This window comes from Paramisgurnus dabryanus, chromosome 24 (genome assembly GCF_030506205.2).
Source record: "Paramisgurnus dabryanus chromosome 24, PD_genome_1.1, whole genome shotgun sequence".
Lineage (NCBI taxonomy): Eukaryota > Metazoa > Chordata > Actinopteri > Cypriniformes > Cobitidae > Paramisgurnus > Paramisgurnus dabryanus.
This window is the reverse complement of record NC_133360.1, coordinates 23,689,310-23,708,864: the sequence shown is the minus strand read 5'-3', so window position 1 is coordinate 23,708,864 and position 19,555 is coordinate 23,689,310. Positions and strand designations below refer to the sequence as shown.

The 19,555-nt window shown below is 35.4% G+C and overlaps 1 protein-coding gene across 3 annotated transcripts in view; it reads left to right on the top strand.

Annotated features, from left to right (window-relative positions):
* The window catches only part of LOC135740952 (adhesion G protein-coupled receptor D2), a 119,946-nt gene that overhangs the window by 17,222 nt on the left and 83,169 nt on the right, over window positions 1-19,555 (top strand). For all 3 annotated transcript variants that reach the window (XM_065259539.2, XM_065259538.1, XM_065259537.1), the window contains exons 18-20: window positions 1,620-1,753; window positions 1,827-1,942; window positions 2,819-2,939. In XM_065259539.2, the coding sequence (XP_065115611.1) occupies window positions 1,620-1,753; window positions 1,827-1,942; window positions 2,819-2,939 (371 nt within the window). The remainder of the gene's footprint in view (window positions 1-1,619; window positions 1,754-1,826; window positions 1,943-2,818; window positions 2,940-19,555) is intronic.

Sequence of the window (19,555 nt, the reverse complement as noted above, 5' to 3'; positions counted from 1 at the left end):
AAATATAAATATTATCCTTACAAAAACCCATCGCCTATATTCAAAAGGCATTTCATAACCTTCAAATGATAATTAATTTAAAATTTAATTTTCATTTTGGGTTAAGTATGCCTTTATTATTTCTTGATAATATATAATGCTTTTTAAACTAGGCATTATCTATGGGGTTAATTATTTCTTTAATATGTCTTGATAATATATAATGCTTTTTAAACTATGCATCATCTATGGGGTTAATTATTTCTTTAATATTTCCTATAATGCTTTTTAAACTATGCATTATCTATGGGGTTCATTATTTCTTTAATATTTCCTGATTATATATAATGCTTTTTGAACTATGCATTATCTATGGGGTTCATTATTTCTTTCATATTTCCTGATAATATATAATGCTTTTTAATCTATGCATTATCTATGGGGTTATTTTTTCTTTCATATTTCCTGATAATATATAATGCTTTTTAATCTATGCATTATCTATGGGGTTAATTATTTCTTTATTGTTTCCTGATAATATATAATGCTTTTTAAACTGTGCATTATCTATGTGGTTAATTATTCTTTAATATTTTTTCTGATAATATATAATGCTTTTTAAACTATGCATTATCTATGGGGTTAATTATTTCTTTAATATTTCCTGATAATATATAATGCTTTTTAAACTATGCATTATCTATGAGGTTTATTATTTCTTTAATATTTCCTGATAATATATAATGCTTTTTAAACTATGCATTTTCTATGTGTTTAATTATTTCTTTAATATTTCCTGATAATATTCAGTTTCATGCTTTTTAGACTATGCATTCTCTATAGTGAATTCGTAAAAATATTTAGATCCAAATGAAATTCTCCAGTGATACAAATTGGATAAAGTGTAACATTTTTAATCAATACTTGCTGCCATGTAAAAATAAGATTTGTTGGTTCAACTTAAAAAAGGAAGTTACTTGGGTTGCCTTAAAATTTTGAGTCAACTTAAAAATATTAGTTGGGTAATAATTGTTGTGTCAACTCAACTGTTTTGGGGTTGAATTAACTCAGAATGTTAATGAAACACAAAAGAAGATAATTTTTTTTCCCAATTCAATCCAAACAAACGTTATGTAAATTATTACTAAATGAATGCACTGTATGAATATCAATAATATGTCATTTATAAAAAAGCACAAGTAGACTGCTAGGATAGGATTTGAGGGGGAACTAACTTCATAAATCTATGAATGAATGAACCTTAAAGGGATAGTTCACCCAAAGATAAAAAATGTCTCACCCTATAAAGTTGATCCAAACCTGTATACATTTTTTATAGGAGATATTTATAATCATGCAGAAAACAGGAGCACCATTGACTTCCATAGAAGGGAAGAAAAATAGTATGGAAGTCAATGGTGCCCCAAAACTCTTTAGTTACAAACATTGTTCTGGAAGATATTTTGAGCAAAGACCTTTATACAGGTTTGTAGCAACTTAAGGGTGAGTAGATAATGACATAAATTTCCACATTTTTTTGGTGAACTATTCCTTTAAAGTAATTGCAAAATGTTTTAAGAGTGACTTTTTGGCCACTGTATATACAATCCTGAACTAAAGACATTTCTTTTATTTAACAGGTCTACCTGTGTTGATAGTCACCATCACACTAGCCTCTGCCTCTGGGAAATACACTGCGGACGGTCACTGTTGGCTCAGTGTTCAGAACGGAGTCATATGGGGTTTCGCCGGCCCGGTCATCTTCATAATTATGGTTAATTTCTCTCATTAAAAATTATCTTGTTTTTTCCATGTAAATGTGTTTTTACAGCGCACGTTTGTTTCAGGTGAACGTTATGATTCTTGCTCGTGTGGTGGTCATCACCATCGTCACAGCCAAGAGAAGATCTCTTATGATGACTTTGAATAGCAGCCCAGAAGAACAAGTCTCTGAGCAAATAAAGTAAGACTTCAATCTTTAAATCATTTGGAAAAAATCTTATTTAGACTTTCTCAGTTTCTCCCCTTTGGGTCACCACATGGAGGCACCCTTTCACAGCTTTGCTCATGAGCGGAGGTCCTGTCAAATTACCCAATCAAATCGCCTGCTTGTAGTGTTAGTAACTTCGTCTTTCATTAAAATGATTTATTCGTACATTGCAGGCTCTTTCAACATTCAATTTTTTCTTGTTTGTTTGTTTGTGGTCCATTAAGGGAACGATTAGATGTTTTCCTAGGAAGCTCAGTGTAAACTTTCAAATTGCACCGCTGCTGCGTGAATCCAGCGTTATATGCCTAAAACAGGCATTTATATTGACTCACATGTTGGTTTATAGATATTTCAGCTTCTCCTTGAAACCATAAATAACCACAACACGAATTAAGCTGCCACATTTATCCAGCATTTTAATGTGAAGTGCAGTTGACACTTGTAGACCTCCGGCATCAGTCGTCGAGGTGGGGGCCCCTGTGTGTAAGAAATATCAATGTGACTCTTGAAAGCCGGTGGTCAAACATGGTGTCCGCCAAGGAAAATCAAACACACGCTTCCCCCGCTCGGCAGCGCTGATTTGCAGCTGGTTCGCTTTAGCGGTTACCTGAACGGGGAGGTAATTTTATACTAAACAGAATTAAAAGCGATTTAGTGTGGAAATTGTCACAATGTGAGAATAAGCAGCAGCTCCTGTTGTGCTGGGGTTGACCCCTGAAATTTAACTTCTAGTGTAAAAGTCAGAAGTGGCGTGCAACTAATATTTCAAGTGTGCGTGCCATCATGTGTGCTTGTAATAAAATAATCTGTTTGCTTTATCAGACCTTCCCGTGTGTTTGTGATTTTCAGGGCCGCGGTTAAAGCAGTGATGGTTCTGTTGCCGATTCTGGGCCTGACCTGGCTCTGTGGAGTCCTGGTACCATTTTCTGTGGTTATAGCTTATGTCTTCAGCCTCCTAAACTCGTTACAGGTAAGAAGCTTTCTCTCACACCATCATTACCCTACCGTCATTATATTATTTTCTACATTGTAGAAAAAAATGTAACACAAAATATAAATTTTCAAATTGAGAATATTAAATGTATATTCACCCTCACTTTAATTCTTAGTACAGTCAGACACATGTGAAGGGTGCTGGGATTTGTTAGCATTGAAGTACATGGTGGTTTTAGCAGAGGTAAACAGTGGGGAGTGAAAAGATAATTGCTGTTTAACATGGAGACGGTACAGATTGAGCGCAATGGTGCGTGTATATGATTGGCGAGGAATGTGTGTGTTATTCAGAGTTCCCGTGTCACATTTACAGTTGGATTACATTAGGGTTTTTCTTCTCCACGCTATTCTCTCCATTCGGCCCTTGTCTGTTTCTTAAAAATCTGTAATAGTAGCTGCCGTACAGGTTTGCCTGTTTTAGTCCTTTGCTCCAGTGTAGCTTTTATAATACAGATGTCAAAATCTGGGTAATTTTTTATTTTGGCGAGAGACACTTCCTTTTCCCGTTAACTTATTATAAATGGCCAGTGCATTTTTTTGTAAAGCTGCTTAAAATTATGACTAAGTTTTGCATTTTCATTAATCATTATTTATTTGTTTTTCATGTAAAAAGTTAACCGCATTTCAGCAGTACTGCTACAGTACAGTAAATGTACAGAATAATGCAATACTTTAAATAAGGTCTTTTATTTGTTTGTAAAGATAGATTTATTTGTTTTAGATTTAATATTTTGTAGTCTTTCAAAACTTACATTATTACACACTATAGAAGTTTTGTTGGTTCAACTTAAAACACTAAGGGGTGGTTTCCCGGACAGGGATACTTTTATGCATTTTCAGGCAAACCAAAGGATTACTGATGTTGTTTTCAGTTTGGACAGCTCTTACAATTTTTTTTAGTCTAGGACTAGTCTAATCCCTGTCCGGGAAACCCCCCAATGATACCTGTTTGCCTTAAAATTTTCCAGTTAATTTTTGAGGCAACTTTCAATTTATAACCAACTTTTATTTACCAATGTAGGATACACTTAAAAAACAAGTTTGGGTGATTCACACGAAATCCAGATTTAGAATTTTTAAAAAGCCCTTGAAGCCAATGTTTTTGCACATATAAGATTAAGATCTGAACTTAATATAACCATTATTTTTAGAGGATTTTAAAAATATTTCCTATAGAATTATTTACATTTATAGATTATCATTAAAAAAATGTCATTACCGCAACATGATATTACATTAAATATATGCATTTAAAAACTCATGTTTCGGTAATGAGAACTAAAAAGTTGACAAAAAAATTTCAACTTTTATCTAGAGAGAAAAAATAAGAACTGCTTACCTGGTAGCCATCTTGAGTGTCACAGTCAATTATGTCCCTTACAACAATTTTTTTTTTTTTAAATGTTAGTTTCTTGAAAATTATTGCGGAGGATGAGAAAATTGGTCTTGGACACATTTATATTACTTATTATTATTTCTACTTTATACCACATGTTTCTTTACTGTAAATGTTTATAGTATAACATGCACTGAAGCTTTTTATTTTTTAGAGTTTTGAATTATAAATATTTTCATGTCTATAACCTAAATCCAGTCATGGACACGTTGCGGTAACGAAAAATTTCCACTTAAATGTGGAAAAAACAACAAAATTGTTTTGTATGGTGTCATTTGAAATCATGTGCAAAATAGTACATAAAGAGATTTTTGTAACTGTATGCTTCTTATTTTGATACTCTTACTTTTTTATCAAAATGTTTCATGACACCTCATAAGTCTAATTTCGCGAGAATCGCCCGTTTGTGAAATGAGGGAAAAGTAATATTTATATTCTCTTTGAAAATAATATAGTTTCTTATTCAGTATCTTAAAACTTTTAAATTAGCAATGTTAATTTTGTCTGATACTTTCCATAATATCAAAACAGTATAATTTCTCATGCTGTGTTTAATAACTTGTACCCAATATCACAGTAAGTTCGATCAAAGAAAGAAAAGTGTGTCATTCTTTATGTCTTACAAGCTTGCGCTGTTTGTATTTTGTGTTCTCAATCTGCAAAGCTTCTTAATCAGTTGTTTCTGTAATAGAGCTGTATATATCACTGGAAAATCAATAGAGATTTAGTCTGACTCACATCATTAAACCACACTATAAATAGTTCATTTTTCACTCTAATTAAAAAATGTCTCACCACAGTGATAATTGATGTAGGCCGTTTTGAAACAAAATCACAGTTTGGCTAGTTTACTTGTTTATTTTTGTTGTTGAAGACTAGAATATGTGATTCTTGGAGGTCAAACAGACATGTTTTTTTCTTCATGGTGTCTAAAGGGAACCTCCAAGAAATATTTTCATGCATTTATATATTCAACTGAAAACTTGTGGTGATTCATGTTGTTTGCCTTGGAAATATTTACACTGTAATTATGCTTTAGTAAATGACAGATATCACTATCTATCAATATTTTGAGTTTTACTGAGATTTGGAAAAAATATTTGTGTTACTAATTCCAGCACATATTTTTATGTACATGCATTTATCTGAGACAGTAGAGGGCATCTGTAATTTGTTTTTTTTTATCAGTCTATTGTAAATAATATTTTTTTGTCCTTCACTAAAATCTGCTGTATTGCCTCTTAGCTGTAAAGGCCAATAGTAATGAATTATATTTTACAATATTGAATTTTAATTAGTTTAATTTAATTTAAACTTCATGACTGAATATTTATACATTTTAAGATGGACATCTAGTATATTATATACTATATTTATTTACACAAAATACAGAACTAACTATTAAATGATTAATTTAATATATATATTTTTAGGGATACATGATGCTATGTTTACTAGTTCATAAATAGGTCTGGTTAACTGCATTAAGCAGGACACTAACCACGGTCATGGGTTTGATTTCCAGGGGACCCCCATACTGATAAACCTCCAGAAAAACGCGATTATGCGATCGCATGATTCAATGCATAATAAGCCAAAGTCTGCATATTTGGGCGGGCGGTGCATTTTTTCAAATACGCCGCACTTTTGCTGCATAAATTGCAGATTTCCCTGCATTTTCGTAGCAAAAAGTCACATATAGATGGTTTCATCAGCGCACGTGCGGTAACGCAACACGCGTCTGGTCCGAACTTTACTTCTGGTTTCAGTTTTTTTAATGGTCTGACTAGTTGCTAAACTGATCTCTTCAAAAATAACAAATGTTTTGGTTTCCTAGGTAATCTACGTGTTATTTATTTTGCTTGTTATATAAATAAACTACGTTTAAAGTACTTTGTTGTTATTTATTCTTAGCGGAGTTTATCGGAAGTTACGTGTTGACCACGAAAGCCGCTTGTTTATGTTGTTACTGCTGAAACCATCTATATCTTAGCAGAAAGTTAAAAAAAATTATGCATTTACTTCACACAAGCGCAGCCATGTTCGCTGTTGCTATGGGAACATTATTAAGTGACGTAATTACGCGACGTGGACATCATTGAAAAGCTGCGAACCCCAACCACAGATTTTGCAAGTTCCCGCAGTTTTTGCAAGTTCCCCCAGTTTTTGCAAGTTCCCCCAGTTTTTGCAAGTCCGCTCAGTTTTTGCAAGTCCGCGCAGTTTTTGCAAGTCCGCGCAGTTTTTGCAAGTCCGCGCAGTTTTTGCAAGTCCGCGCAGTTTTTGCAAGTCCGCGCAGTTTTTGCAAGTCCCCGCAGTTTTTGCAAGTCCGCGCAGTTTTTGCAAGTCCGCGCAGTTTTTGCAAGTCCGCGCAGTTTTTGCAAGTCCCCTTAGTTTTTGCAAGTCCCCTTAGTTTTTGCAAGTCCCCTTAGTTTTTGCAAGTTCCCCTTAGTTTTTGCAAGTTCCCCTTAGTTTTTGCAAGTTCCCCTTAGTTTTTGCAAGTTCCCGCAGTTTTTGCAAGTCCGCGCAGTTTTTGCAAGTCCCCGCAGTTTTTGCAAGTTCCCCGCAGTTTTTGCAAGTTCCCCGCAGTTTTTGCAAGTTCCCCGCAGTTTTTTTAAGTTCCCCGCAGTTTTTTTAAGTTCCCCGCAGTTTTTGCAAGTTCCCGCAGTTTTTGCAAGTTCCCGCAGTTTTTGCAAGTTCCCGCAGTTTTTGCAAGTTCCCGCAGTTTTTGCAAGTTCCCGCAGTTTTTGCAAGTCCCCGCAGTTTTTGCAAGTTCCCTTAGTTTTTGCAAGTTCCCTAGTTTTTGCAAGTTCCCCGCAGTTTTTGCAAGTTCCCCGCAGTTTTTGCAAGTCCCCGCACTTTTTGCATGTCCCCGCACTTTTTGCATGTCCCCGCACTTTTTGCAAGTCCCCGCACTTTTTGCAAGTCCCCGCACTTTTTGCAAGTCCCCGCACTTTTTGCAAGTCCCCGCACTTTTTGCAAGTTCCCGCACTTTTTGCGAGTCCCTGCACTTTTTGCGAGTCCCCGCACTTTTGTTTTTGCGAGTCCCCGCAGTTTTTGCAAGTCCCCGCAATTTCATTGCAAAAATTTGCATAAATATCTGCATATTCCATTGCATTTTTTAAGAAAACGTGCCACAAGTTCAAGGATTTTTGCCCCGCAACAATCACAACAAAAACCCTGCATTTTTCTGGAAGGACTGGATAAAACATTTAAATACACTGTGGATCAATGTATATGTGTAATAAATATGCTTTTTAATAGATTTAAACCGAAATATACACTAATTTAAACATATTTGCTATTATAGATTTTGTCAAAACATTCCAATCAGAAAATGTGACTTTTTTGCAGATGCACAATACACAGGAAATCACCACAGGTCTCTTTGATCATTTTTTGCTCAGATATTTTGCCAGCCTTTTCTAATGTGGCAGGTAAAAATATAGCTCCCAAACTGCATCGAATTCTTTTCTCACTTATTTCCACGCCTTTGTTTGCTCACGGCACCTTCATTAATCCATGAAAGCATCTAGAAGTGCGTCTTTAACAAAGACAACACTGTGTCTTCTATTTGACTGCACTTTAAATTCAACCTTGTTGGAATAACCAAACGCTCCAGCAGCTATGAAACTTCTTCGAAAGTTTTTAAAATCATTCACAATCCTCTCTTCGTTACGGCACCAATTCATCTTTTACTTTCAGATAATTTCGATTCAATTCATCTGATTGTTTTAACATGCATCAAGACCTTACTGTCGCCATATCCTGGGTGCTTAAGCCGTTCAATGCAGCAAACCTTGTGCTTTATTAAGATGCTGTAAGCCCTCAAATACTTCAGTGCGACCCGCGGCTGTAAAAGAAAGCAGAAACTGCATGAATGCAGACCGCACGGAGCGGTGAATGAAACATTTATCTGAACTTGCTTTGAATGAAGATATGTTCGTAATTTCGCGGCTTTCTAAGAAACGCCCTTGAGAATGTGAAAAAATACAACAGCCACCGTTTATCCAGAGGGCATTATGAGACCTAGATGGCCTTATGTGAAATTCCTGTCATGATTTTCCCTTCCATGTTTCATTGTATTTTCAATAGGCAGCAATAACAACATAAACTTAAGCCACGGGACTTTATTGTTAAATCAATAAAAGGAATAATGTTGACAAGCCCTTTCATTGGCCACACTTGCTTGTCAAGAGTGTTTGAGTGAGCAAACCAGCTTGTCAACCAGATCATATTTGTTTACGGCAATCATAAGGATATGGCATTTTTTGCATATTTCAAAAATATTTCATTTTTTCTTTCCCGGTAGCAGTTTATGATTAATTGACGTAAGCCTATCTAGTTATAATTTGCATCTTGAATGAAATTTTTTTTTAAACTTTGGCTGTATTGTATCTCAGTTGCTAAGCTCCGCCCCCTTGGTTACTGTTACTCCATTCACATTAATGCATTTGGCAGACGTTTATATCCAAAGTGACTTACAGTGCATTTAATCTTAACATTTTTTTATATCTATATGTGTTTCCTGTATATGTTTTGCACTGCTATACCAATTAAGCTACAAGAACACCAATTCGGATAAGCTTTACAGAGCATGCCTTAAAATAATAATTTGTTAATATAAATAAATAATATTTTTAGTTTTTCTTTTACAGGGAGCTACACTGCGACCAAAATGGTCGCATATGCGACCTTTTGAACTGCCGTTGCGACCCTAATTTTTAATGGGTCGCAAATGTGCTACCTAATGTTTTAGACAATATGCTATGATTTACTATGAGCAGTTATTAAAACAGAAATGTGGATCTTAAGAATACGTTTTATAACGTGCTCTGAGCCATCAACACGTTGGCTTCATTTTGCGTGAAAGCACGTCGTGTCTCTCCCTATCAGTGTGCGTTTGCGTGCTCAGCTGTTTCTCAATGAATTGGATGGGACGCGACGCAAGCGCAGTGTCTTCCTTGTTTCTGAACTTGAGCAGAGGTCTTTCTTCACTGAGGACGCGGGACCCGTATGGTTCCGGGTTTATATTTTAAATGGTCTGTCGGGTCCGGTTAGGTCCTAGTTTAATTACTTTGGGTCCCAAGTCTGATTAATGTTGTGTTTATAACCCGAGTCGATCGGAAAACGTCCATGAGCGCTACCGCGCTAAAGCTCGAGTGCAGTTTCAGCGTGCCTCCGGTTTTTATGGCGATGGTTCTTGTTACGACCACGCGCTGCATTTTCTTTCTCACATTTTTTTAATAATCTTATTATTAATTAACCATATATTTTCTAAAACCATATCCATATTAAGTTTGGACAGAGATTGTAGCAAAAAGCAATGCTAATGTCAAGCCAATTGCACTGAACGAGCAAAGCAATGTAAAGTCTGTCCCCGGGACAGCAAGTACACTTTTAAATCTGAAATAATGAGTGGATTAAGCTTTTTAAATCGGCAAGAGAGAAATAGAAAGCAGAAGCAGTAAAAGTGCCTATCTAATAGAAATTATTACCATTATAACATCAGTCATAACATCAGTCACATTTATAATCTATAGACCTGCACTGTCTATTAATATACTATACATAGTATTGTATTATATTGAGTTTGATAAAAGGGGTCTAATTGCTTCATATATCAGTGCAAAAACAGTAAGTGTTTTCGTGGTGCTTTGACAAACAGTGTCAGCTTTGTTAATGGCAAAGAAAGTTTGGGGTGGTTAGATTGATGAAATATAATGTGAAATTAATATTAATTTTCAATGAATCAAAGTATTGTGTTGTGTCACACATTATTAGTTCTTTGTCACATGTATAGTAGACCATTATTTGTCAGTGGGTAATAATTGCCCTTTTCACCGGCTACCACCACCAAGTAAATTTCAGATCTGTGGGAAACACTGTAACGTTTAAGAAAACAAGGCGGCATGTGGTTTAAAAGATGGCAAGTAAAATAAAAAGCATATCTGTATGCAATACAGTTTCATTATTGTTCATTATTATCCAGAGCGCCTTAATATAACTTGAAAAAAATATGTGCGACCAAATCATATTTTGCGCCAGTAACTGAAAAAGTTGGTAGCGCAAGTGCCACCAGTGGAAAGGGTTAGTGTAGTTCCCTGCTTTTATCAAAAATGCTCATATGATGGTAAAAATGGTCTACATTAAACGCACATGACTTCAGTAAACTTAACATTTACAGTATAAAGAGCGTTAACTTGATTAAATGATTGAAGTTGTTATAGGCAGAATGAATAAAGAATGAATTTTGCAGATCTCATGTCAAAACAAACCCATGCTCACATCCTCCACAATTGACATAAAATAAGTTGATTTGTGTCGGCTAATAGCATTGCAATTTGAATGCAACATTATACTATCAAACATCCCGAACAACTCTCCGATTAATTCTGCCTTATTTCAATTTTATTTACAAACTGATGAACCATAAATACCACCATGTGCTCCTCTATCAGCCTGAAAATAAATAGCTTTCTGTGAGGACGGGGGGAGTCGAAGTGCTTCATTTGACCATAAATCGCACGACCCTCCGTCATCCAATCTCGGTGCAATGTCATTCAAAAGCTCAGTGCTATCCATTACCGGTATATAATAGGCCCTCCGGCATGCATTGTCCATTGCATTATATGCTCATAATTTCCCTCTATCAATAACTTTGAGGATAGAGAGGGTAAAGGGGGTTTGGGGTCACAAACTCAGAACAAGTTTTTTTGGCAAAGCAGTAAGTTAAGTCTTAAAAAATACAGATGTTTTGGTTAAAGATAAGTGATTATAAAAAGATGACGATTGTATTTTTTTATTTAAAATATGTAATTCTCTAAAAAACTAATTCAATTGTCCATTTGATTTCTAATGATGGCACTCTTAAAAGTAATTACCCAGCAGAAAATTAAATTTTCCCAAGGTTGGACTTGCATAGCATTGGGATTTTTGAATTTTGAAGTTACGTACTGTATTATCAACTTTGCCTAAAATGTTTCTCTAAAAATGATTTTGAAGAAACATAAACTAAAATATTTAAAAGTTGCAAACATAAAATGTAGATAGCATATCTCAGATATTTTGAGGTTAAATATGCAAGGTTATATTAAAATCCGGACGTTTGCAGATATTTTGGAAAATATAAGTGGCGAGGGAGAGACATTTTTGGGATTTCTTCTGATGTGTCGGAGATTACTTGAGTCTTTTTTCTTAGAAAAGAATCAGCAGGTGACTTTAGCAAAATCTCCACTTTTCATTGTGGTATTGGATGAACATTTAATTTATTTTTAGAGACATCTAATTTGTGGTTTTCCATTCCTGTGAAAATGTTGAAAGTATTTTTGATATTTACTTAAAAAGTAAATTCATTTATAATTGAAATTCAACAAATTTCATTGGTTTTTATTCCGGTTACGTATACAGTACATATATACACTGTACAAAATGCAGCATGAAGTTAAAACAATTTGGTTTTGCAATCTACTATTTTAAGTTTTAACTTGTGATGAGTTGACATAACTTAAAAAAATTAAAATAGTTTAAACCCTTAACCGTATACGGGCAATGATGTAGTAGACATGCACCTTACTGCTACTAAAGTGTGTTTTGGTACTCGGCCCGACTCCCCTTTTCCCCCCTTTTTGAAAGTGTTTTTTCAAAAATCATGCACCCCGCCTTTAACTTGAAATTTGGATCGCAACTACTAGAGGTTGACCGATATGGCTTTTTCACTGGCCGATGCCGATATTTCAAAATCAGGGCAATATGTTTTGCCGATTTTCTATATGTACATAATAATCAAAATGTTCTCATCATTAGCAGATATTTTAAATGTAAAAATGTCACTATTTAAGTCAAAGTATTTAAAAAAATTATGACTGGTCTTTCTGAAGAGTTTTACAACCTCCTCTGCACTATGCATTTATCAGACACAGATATTACCTGACACTCTGCTGTCATCATCTTTTAACCATGGCTTTTATTGCTTTGTAGGATAAATCCTTATTTGGTAGACCTAATAAATTATTTATTCATCATAAAGTTAACATAGTAAATGTCTATGTTTTTTAGTTGAGACTGTTATTTAGGGCAAATCTTTCTAAACACATTTACATTCTCATTTCTGAGGCGCTGTAAGTGACTGATTGTGCTGACAGTGACGTCTTGTGAGTTTAGTGTTGGGACAGATCCGTTCATTCAAACCAATCTGTTCAAAGGAGTCAGTTCGCGAATCAGACGAGTTGTGTTCTAATCCAGGCTGAGCAGCGCAAAACTGTAAACAAAGTGTTATTGTAACAACACGAAAAACATTTCCTCGGTGGATATGATTTGGTCTTCCGACCTTTCGCCATCGAGTCAGTTTTGTTTTGAGTAATAAAAGTAGGGAGACAGTTTAAAGACAGAAAGTGTGCGCACGCGGCTCTGCTCTCTCTGTCACACAAACAAACTCACTCATTAATCACATGAAATGAGGCTAATCTTTGCACGGACCGTGCACCGCGAGACATAAGCCCGTCGCGCTGTTGTACTGGCTGCTTAATTCGCGCGATCCTGCCATCGTTTGCTAAAGCTGTTTGTGAACAAGGCACAGCTGCACACACACGGGAGCGATCTGCTTGCAGGAAGAGGCAGCGTCACGAGTTCTACAACAACGCTTAGGTGCCCGCAAATGCGCCTGCCTATTAACTCTTTCCCCGCAATTGACGAGTTATCTCGTCAATCTGCAATACCGCTATTATCCACCAGGTGGCTCTCTTGCACAACTTATAAAAACCGGAAGTATTGCCCTAGGGCAAACAGCTGTATCTCCGTGTATGTTTTAAAGATCGCTCTGCATCTGATCTCTATCAAAGGTCCTTCACAAAAATTGAATTATCTCAGCTTGTTGCTTAAAATTTGGTGTTTTTGATGAAACCTACACATATTTGAGAGGTGATAAAAACAGAACACATGAAGGTACGATCAAACTGATTTTTTTGTTTGAAAGCAGAGGGTCTGTTCTTTTATTTCATATATTGTATGTTTATATATTTAAAAAGGAGCATTTTCTGGAAGGCATTAAACTTTTGTTAAAATCATGAAAAATGCTGGCGGGGAAAGAGTTAATCGGCCTAATTTTGCAACAAAATCGGCCAAAGTCTTTTTTTTAAAATATGCCAAAAATCGGCCAATTAATCGGCCCGGCTGATAAATCGGTCGACCTCTAGCAACTACTTGAGACTTATGACTCTGGCATAAAACATTAAAATGTAAGTTTATTTAGTAAATATATACTTTAATGCATTATTTTTATTCATTACAATAAATGTAAACTGCTATAGCCATTTTTTTTATATTTTAAACTTCAGTGAATAAATTCAAAGTGTCTCTTTTAAAACAAGACTAGGCTTCTAGAACAGAAATATCTAATTTATATTCATTTTAAGATGCACATCAACTTTTCACCCCACACAAAAGTTTTTTTTTGCTTAATTTGTTGGGTTAAAGTGACAAAAATATATGTGGATTCTGCCTACACAAGTGGTATTTCTGAATAGCCTAAGGCCGGGATTAAGCTGATTTGAAGTGAAAATATTTGATGAATGTTTAATATGTGTCGAGAGCATTTGGCTAATGTCATAAATTCATTTTTGATAGAGCTGGCGTTTATCTAAACTTCTCATTTGTTTTCACATTTGTACCCAGTTTTAGCTGGATCCCAACATACTGTAAAAGCATCACCATGTTTGGGAAATGATCCTGATATGGATGCCAGTTGAGATCCACAGGGGACATCTTTCACAAAAAGACAAATTTTACAACCTTCCAAAAACTAACAAAAACAAGACCGGAACCGCTCAGTCAAGACAGGTGTCCAGTTTTTCTTTCTCTTGCATTCCCTCTGGCCTCCATGGTCAGGCGGTCCCTAAACCCCTGCTAAGGGAAATGTTTTTCATGTGTAATTGTATAAGACGGAAAACCTGCATGACTAAAATGTCTGTTCAAGATTTAGCTTGATATCCTTTGTTTAAAGTCATAACAACTATAAACACAAAACATTTCAGATTTATACCCTGTGGTGGGATATTTCTCGTTTTAAAATAGTAGTAGTTTCATTTAAATATGAATCACATTTATATATTTATTAAATGCATGCACTTCCTTTTTTAAACGTAAAAACTGAAAGTGTAAAATTATAAAAAGAAGAAAAAAGATCACCAACAAAATGCCAATACAATATATGTGGCTTTGAAGTATAAAATGCGTCCCTAGCACAAAAGAAAAATGGCAATTCGATACTGGACTCTGGCCAAAAACCAACAAATAATCATTTTAAATAACACGTTTCCTGTCAAGAGGAAAGGGAATCCCACGACTTGCACATACCACCAAAAGAGCCTGTCGAGTTCGGCACCCACACGCGTTTATTTGCTTTATAATTACCAGTTTGTGGTAATAGTTTGTGTCATAGGAAAGCAAATCACTCGGCTACCCAGTCAGGAGATTGAGGATCACATGACCCACAGGGAACGACCTCGCAACCCCTCTCACAACAACGGGGCCCTCACACGTTTACACTTTCTCTGTCTGGTGTCAGGAACTACTCCGACACCTAAATTACCCTCGTCGAACAATGACCGTTTCATGTATAATTTAGCTATCCTCAACTGATATGAGTTTATGGGGTTGGGAGGTTCAGTGTGGGAGAGCCGTTTTCGGCATATCGTAACATCAGAAAATCTCTTTTAATCTGAGTGCTGGTTGGCTTTGATGTATACTTTGCAGATAATTATCCAGAACTGGGTCAGCCCGAGTGAGAGAAAAGATCGTCCTTTTCTCTTTTTTCCACAAAGACTGTCAAACGATGCCAATTTAAGAGTGAGTAATTCGTCTTCTGCATGGAAATGAAATCTAAAATAAACACAGTATTTATTATTCATGCCAGCGCTCTTTTTAAATCATTATTTCCTAAGAAATCTTAATTGTGGTACATTCTTGTGAACAAATCTGATGGTTCGGTTTATCTTATACTATTACAGAAGTCTAGCACCCATTCCCGCACATTCGAGCATGTTTTGCAAATTAGCAACATTGTGCTTGAATGCAAGTCAACGGATACTTATTGACACGTTCACTACAAAAAATGATTTTCAAGAAAAACATTTCTTAGTATTTTTGTCTTGTTTTCAGTAAAAATATCTAAAATTCTTAAATTAAGATGCTTTTTCTTGATGAGCAAAACAACCCAAGAAAATAAGTCTAGTGTTTAGACCAAAAATATCAAATTTAAATGATTTTGTACCGAGCTGCTAAGGTGATATTGGAGGAAAAAAAATCTAAAGTTTAGTTTCATGTGCTCACGTGAAACTTTCATGTGTTCACGTGAAACTGCCATGTGCTCACGCAAAACCTTCATGTGCAGAATTTTTTTTAAAAAGTTTAGTTTCGCGTGCTTGCGTGAAACTATTGCGTTTTCACGTGAAACTATCGCGCACGCACGTGCAACTTTCGCTTTCACGTGCGCGTGCGGTAGTTTCAGGTGAGCACGCGATAGCTTTATGTGAGCACGCGATAGTTTCATGTGCTCGTGCGATAGCTTCACGTGAGCACGCGAAACTAAACTTTAAAAAAACATTTTGCACATGAAGGTTTCGCGTGAGCACATGAAAGTTTCGCGTGAGCACATGAAAGTTGCACGTGAAACTAAACTTTATTTAATTTTTGCTCCATGTCCCCTTAGGGGCTCCGTAATTTTGTGCATAAAACAAGCAAATAAATCTGCCAATGGGGTAAAATTCAAGAAAAATTTGCTTACCCCATTGGCAGATTTTTTTGCTTGCTTTATGCACAAAATCACTTAAATTTGATATTTTTGGTCTGAAACTAGACTTATTTTCTTGGGTCATTTTACTCATCAAGAAAAGCATCGTATTTTAAGAAGTTTTAGATATTTTTACTGAAAACAAGACAAAAATACTAAGAATTTTCTTTCTTGAAAATCATTTTTTGCTGTGAAGAAAAACATTTCTTAGTATTTTTGTCTTGTTTTCAGTAAAAATATCTAAAAATTCTTAAATTAAGATGCTTTTTCTTGATGAGTAAAATTACCTAAGAAAATAAGTCTAGTTTTAGACCCAAAATATCAAATTTAAATGATTTTGTGCATAAAACAAGCAAAAACAATCTACTAATGGGGAAAGCAAATTTTTCTTGAATTTTGTGTTTAAGAAAAATGTTCAAGATTTTTTTTCTTGTTTTATGCACAAAATCACTTAAATTTGATATTTTTGGTCTAAAAACAAGACAAAAAACTAGGAATTTTTTTCTTAAAAAACATTTTTTGCAGTGTTGGAATCCCCAATTGATTTAATTAAGACAAATAAAAACTAAAAAAGTGGAAAAATCATTTACTGACATATCTCAGCCCTCTTGCCCCTATGCCCTTCCTGTGTAGCAGGGCTGTCACATCAAGAAAAAGCTGCTGTTTCTCTCCCACGTCATTTCCTGCTCTCGTCCCTTTTCGCGACCCCAAACGACTGTTTACGAAGATACGTTTATTCTTATTAATCTGGTTCTTGTCGCTTTGGTTGGCGTGGGACTGTGGGGAGGGTCATGGGTTGTGTTAAAACGTATCCACCCTAGGTGGGAAAAAGCACAGCCCCGCTGACAGCTCAGCACTCGGCGTTGGGATGGAGTTGGGATTTGTACACTGTGCAGATGTGGTCTCCCGCTTTGTTTTTCTAAGTAATTATCGTCATTAAGTCAAAGCATGTGCCAATCATCCGCCTTTGAGTTGGGCTCAGTTCAGGTCAAAAAAACCACCCTAATGTTTAAAGTGCGTCAAAGCTTGTCTGAACCGAACTCATTAGCCCATGAATAGAGACAAGTGTTTGCGAGGAGCTTACAGTTTGATACATTTTTCACACCATTCTCAATAATATCAAAAAAAGGTTCATGTAAATGTTATCTTATAATATTCTTTAACAGTCAAGGGAAGTATTTTAACTGAAAAAGGCAGGAAGTGTGAAGATTATTTTATAGCAGCAGAGACAAAGAGACTGGAAAACAAAGACGAATGAAGTGCTCATGTCAATGAACTACCATTCATTTTCACTTAGGACTCCTGTGAGCCGTGGTCAGCTCTAAACGCATGTGGCGTTCACGCCGCTTTTTGCGGGATAAGGATTGATGCTCTCCGCGTAAAGTGCCTTTACCGCATGTGGCACGACTTGGGCACATGTCATTAACCCGCAGCTCACTCAAATCTAAAAAGAAAAGAAAGAAAACTCCAAGACCTTTCCTAGGAGGACGTCCTGCTGAATTTTATAAATGATGTGTATTAAAATACAGGGTGTTCAAAGTCAGTTTATATTGAAAATGTAGAATTTAGTTGAAAAAAAAATTATTTATAGTATACAGCGATAATGATTTTCAGAGTAATTTTTCTGAACTATTAAACATTGATAAAAGTCAATCTCAAATAAAGAACAGACCCTCTGCTTTCAAACAAACAATAAACAAACAAACAAAACGGGAAAAACACTTTCATCCTATCTATATTTTTTCTCAGCTTATAAACTCTTAAATATAGGAAGGTTTCTTCAAAGATAAAACATTTTCAAACCATTATCAAAACATACACGGAGTTTAAAATTAGTTAAAGTAGTTTTTGCTAAAGTTTTTTTATAAATGGGGTAATCTTGTGGATAATAGCGGAATTTAGGGCTGGGTATCGATTCAGATGTTCCAGATCGATTCAATTTCGATTCACAAGCTATCAAATCAATTTGATTTCGATTCTCGATTAAATTTTGATACCAGTTCTTAGGTAGGTTTTTATATTTGATTCTCGATTCAACTCAATGAAAATAGATTTAATACAAATACTATATTAATAAAAAAGAACAGTGAACAGCAGTGGGTAATTAATAAAAAGAAATTAAAAGCCACAACACGTCTTGCTTGCGAAATCTAAAATGCTTCCATACCTCCATTCAATGTTTGCGTAAATAAATATGGAAAAAAAATTTGATTCTGCTCTTTGAGAATCGATTTTTAATCGACCACGTTTAAAAAAACGATTAATCGAAAAATCGATTTTTGGCCCAGCCCTAGCGGAATTACAGATTACCATAAAAACTCGTCAGGAAAGCCTCATTGACAGGGAAATGTTTCTCTTAATTGATGAGATAACTCGTCAATGGCGGGGAAAGAGTTAAACAAATATAAGTAACATGTTTACACTGTAAAATTAAAACAACTTAGTATTGCAAGTCAATTCAGCCTACTATTTTTTGTTTTGACAAATTGTCATTAATTATGAAAACAAGTTCAAATTGTTTTACTTAATTTGTTAAGTTAAAGTAACATAAAATATATATTAATTAGACAAAAATGCTGCATTTACAGTACAACTATTTCATCAAGATATTTCCTGCATAGTGTCAAATCCAGGCTTTCCAAAAGCATGAATGCAGGTGCGTGATATTGACCACAGAAATGAGCTGCGGCATTTTTAAACATTACATTTTATGCTTTCGTCTGAAGAGGCCAACTTGGAGAAATCTGGGTTCGAGCAGATCCCGGTCCCAGCTGTTCCGTCTTAGCCCGTGTGAAGTCTGACATTTCTCTTGCTTTCAGTGGAAAGTATGTAATTAGAATTTGCTTGAGATTGGCAGGGCGGTCTCATGCGTTTTGACAGCAGGGGCACTCAGAAATGTCTGTTGGATACCTAAGTATTTTTAATTAAACAGTTTTTTGGCACACGGGGCCTCCTTTCCCTTTAAGTTCAAAGAGTGTGGCTTGACCCATGTGTTAAGAGTTTGTATCAATTTTCTGCAAGGATGTTTGACTTGGCCCTTTTAAGCATGCAATGCGAAATTGTCTTGTTTAAAAACGTGTTTGTTTACCATTCGCTCTTTCTCCTCTCCTCACATGTGGCCCATGAGTTTTTGTGGTTTTTAGTTTCTTTGGAGGTTTTTAGCACTCCGTTTTTGTCTTAAGGAATGGGGAAATGCATTCCTTGTCTCAAAATGTAATGGTTCAATTCAAATTCGCTAAAAGAAGACTCTAGAAGAACTGAATGTGAACATTGTGTTGCATTTAGATCAGTACATTAGCATTTAATTGACTAATAGTGTTGCGATACTAATTTAGCTTCATACCTTTGTGTTGGATGTCTTTTGGTTTGGCTTTCTTTTTTGTCTGTTCTATATATCTCAAGAAAAAATCGT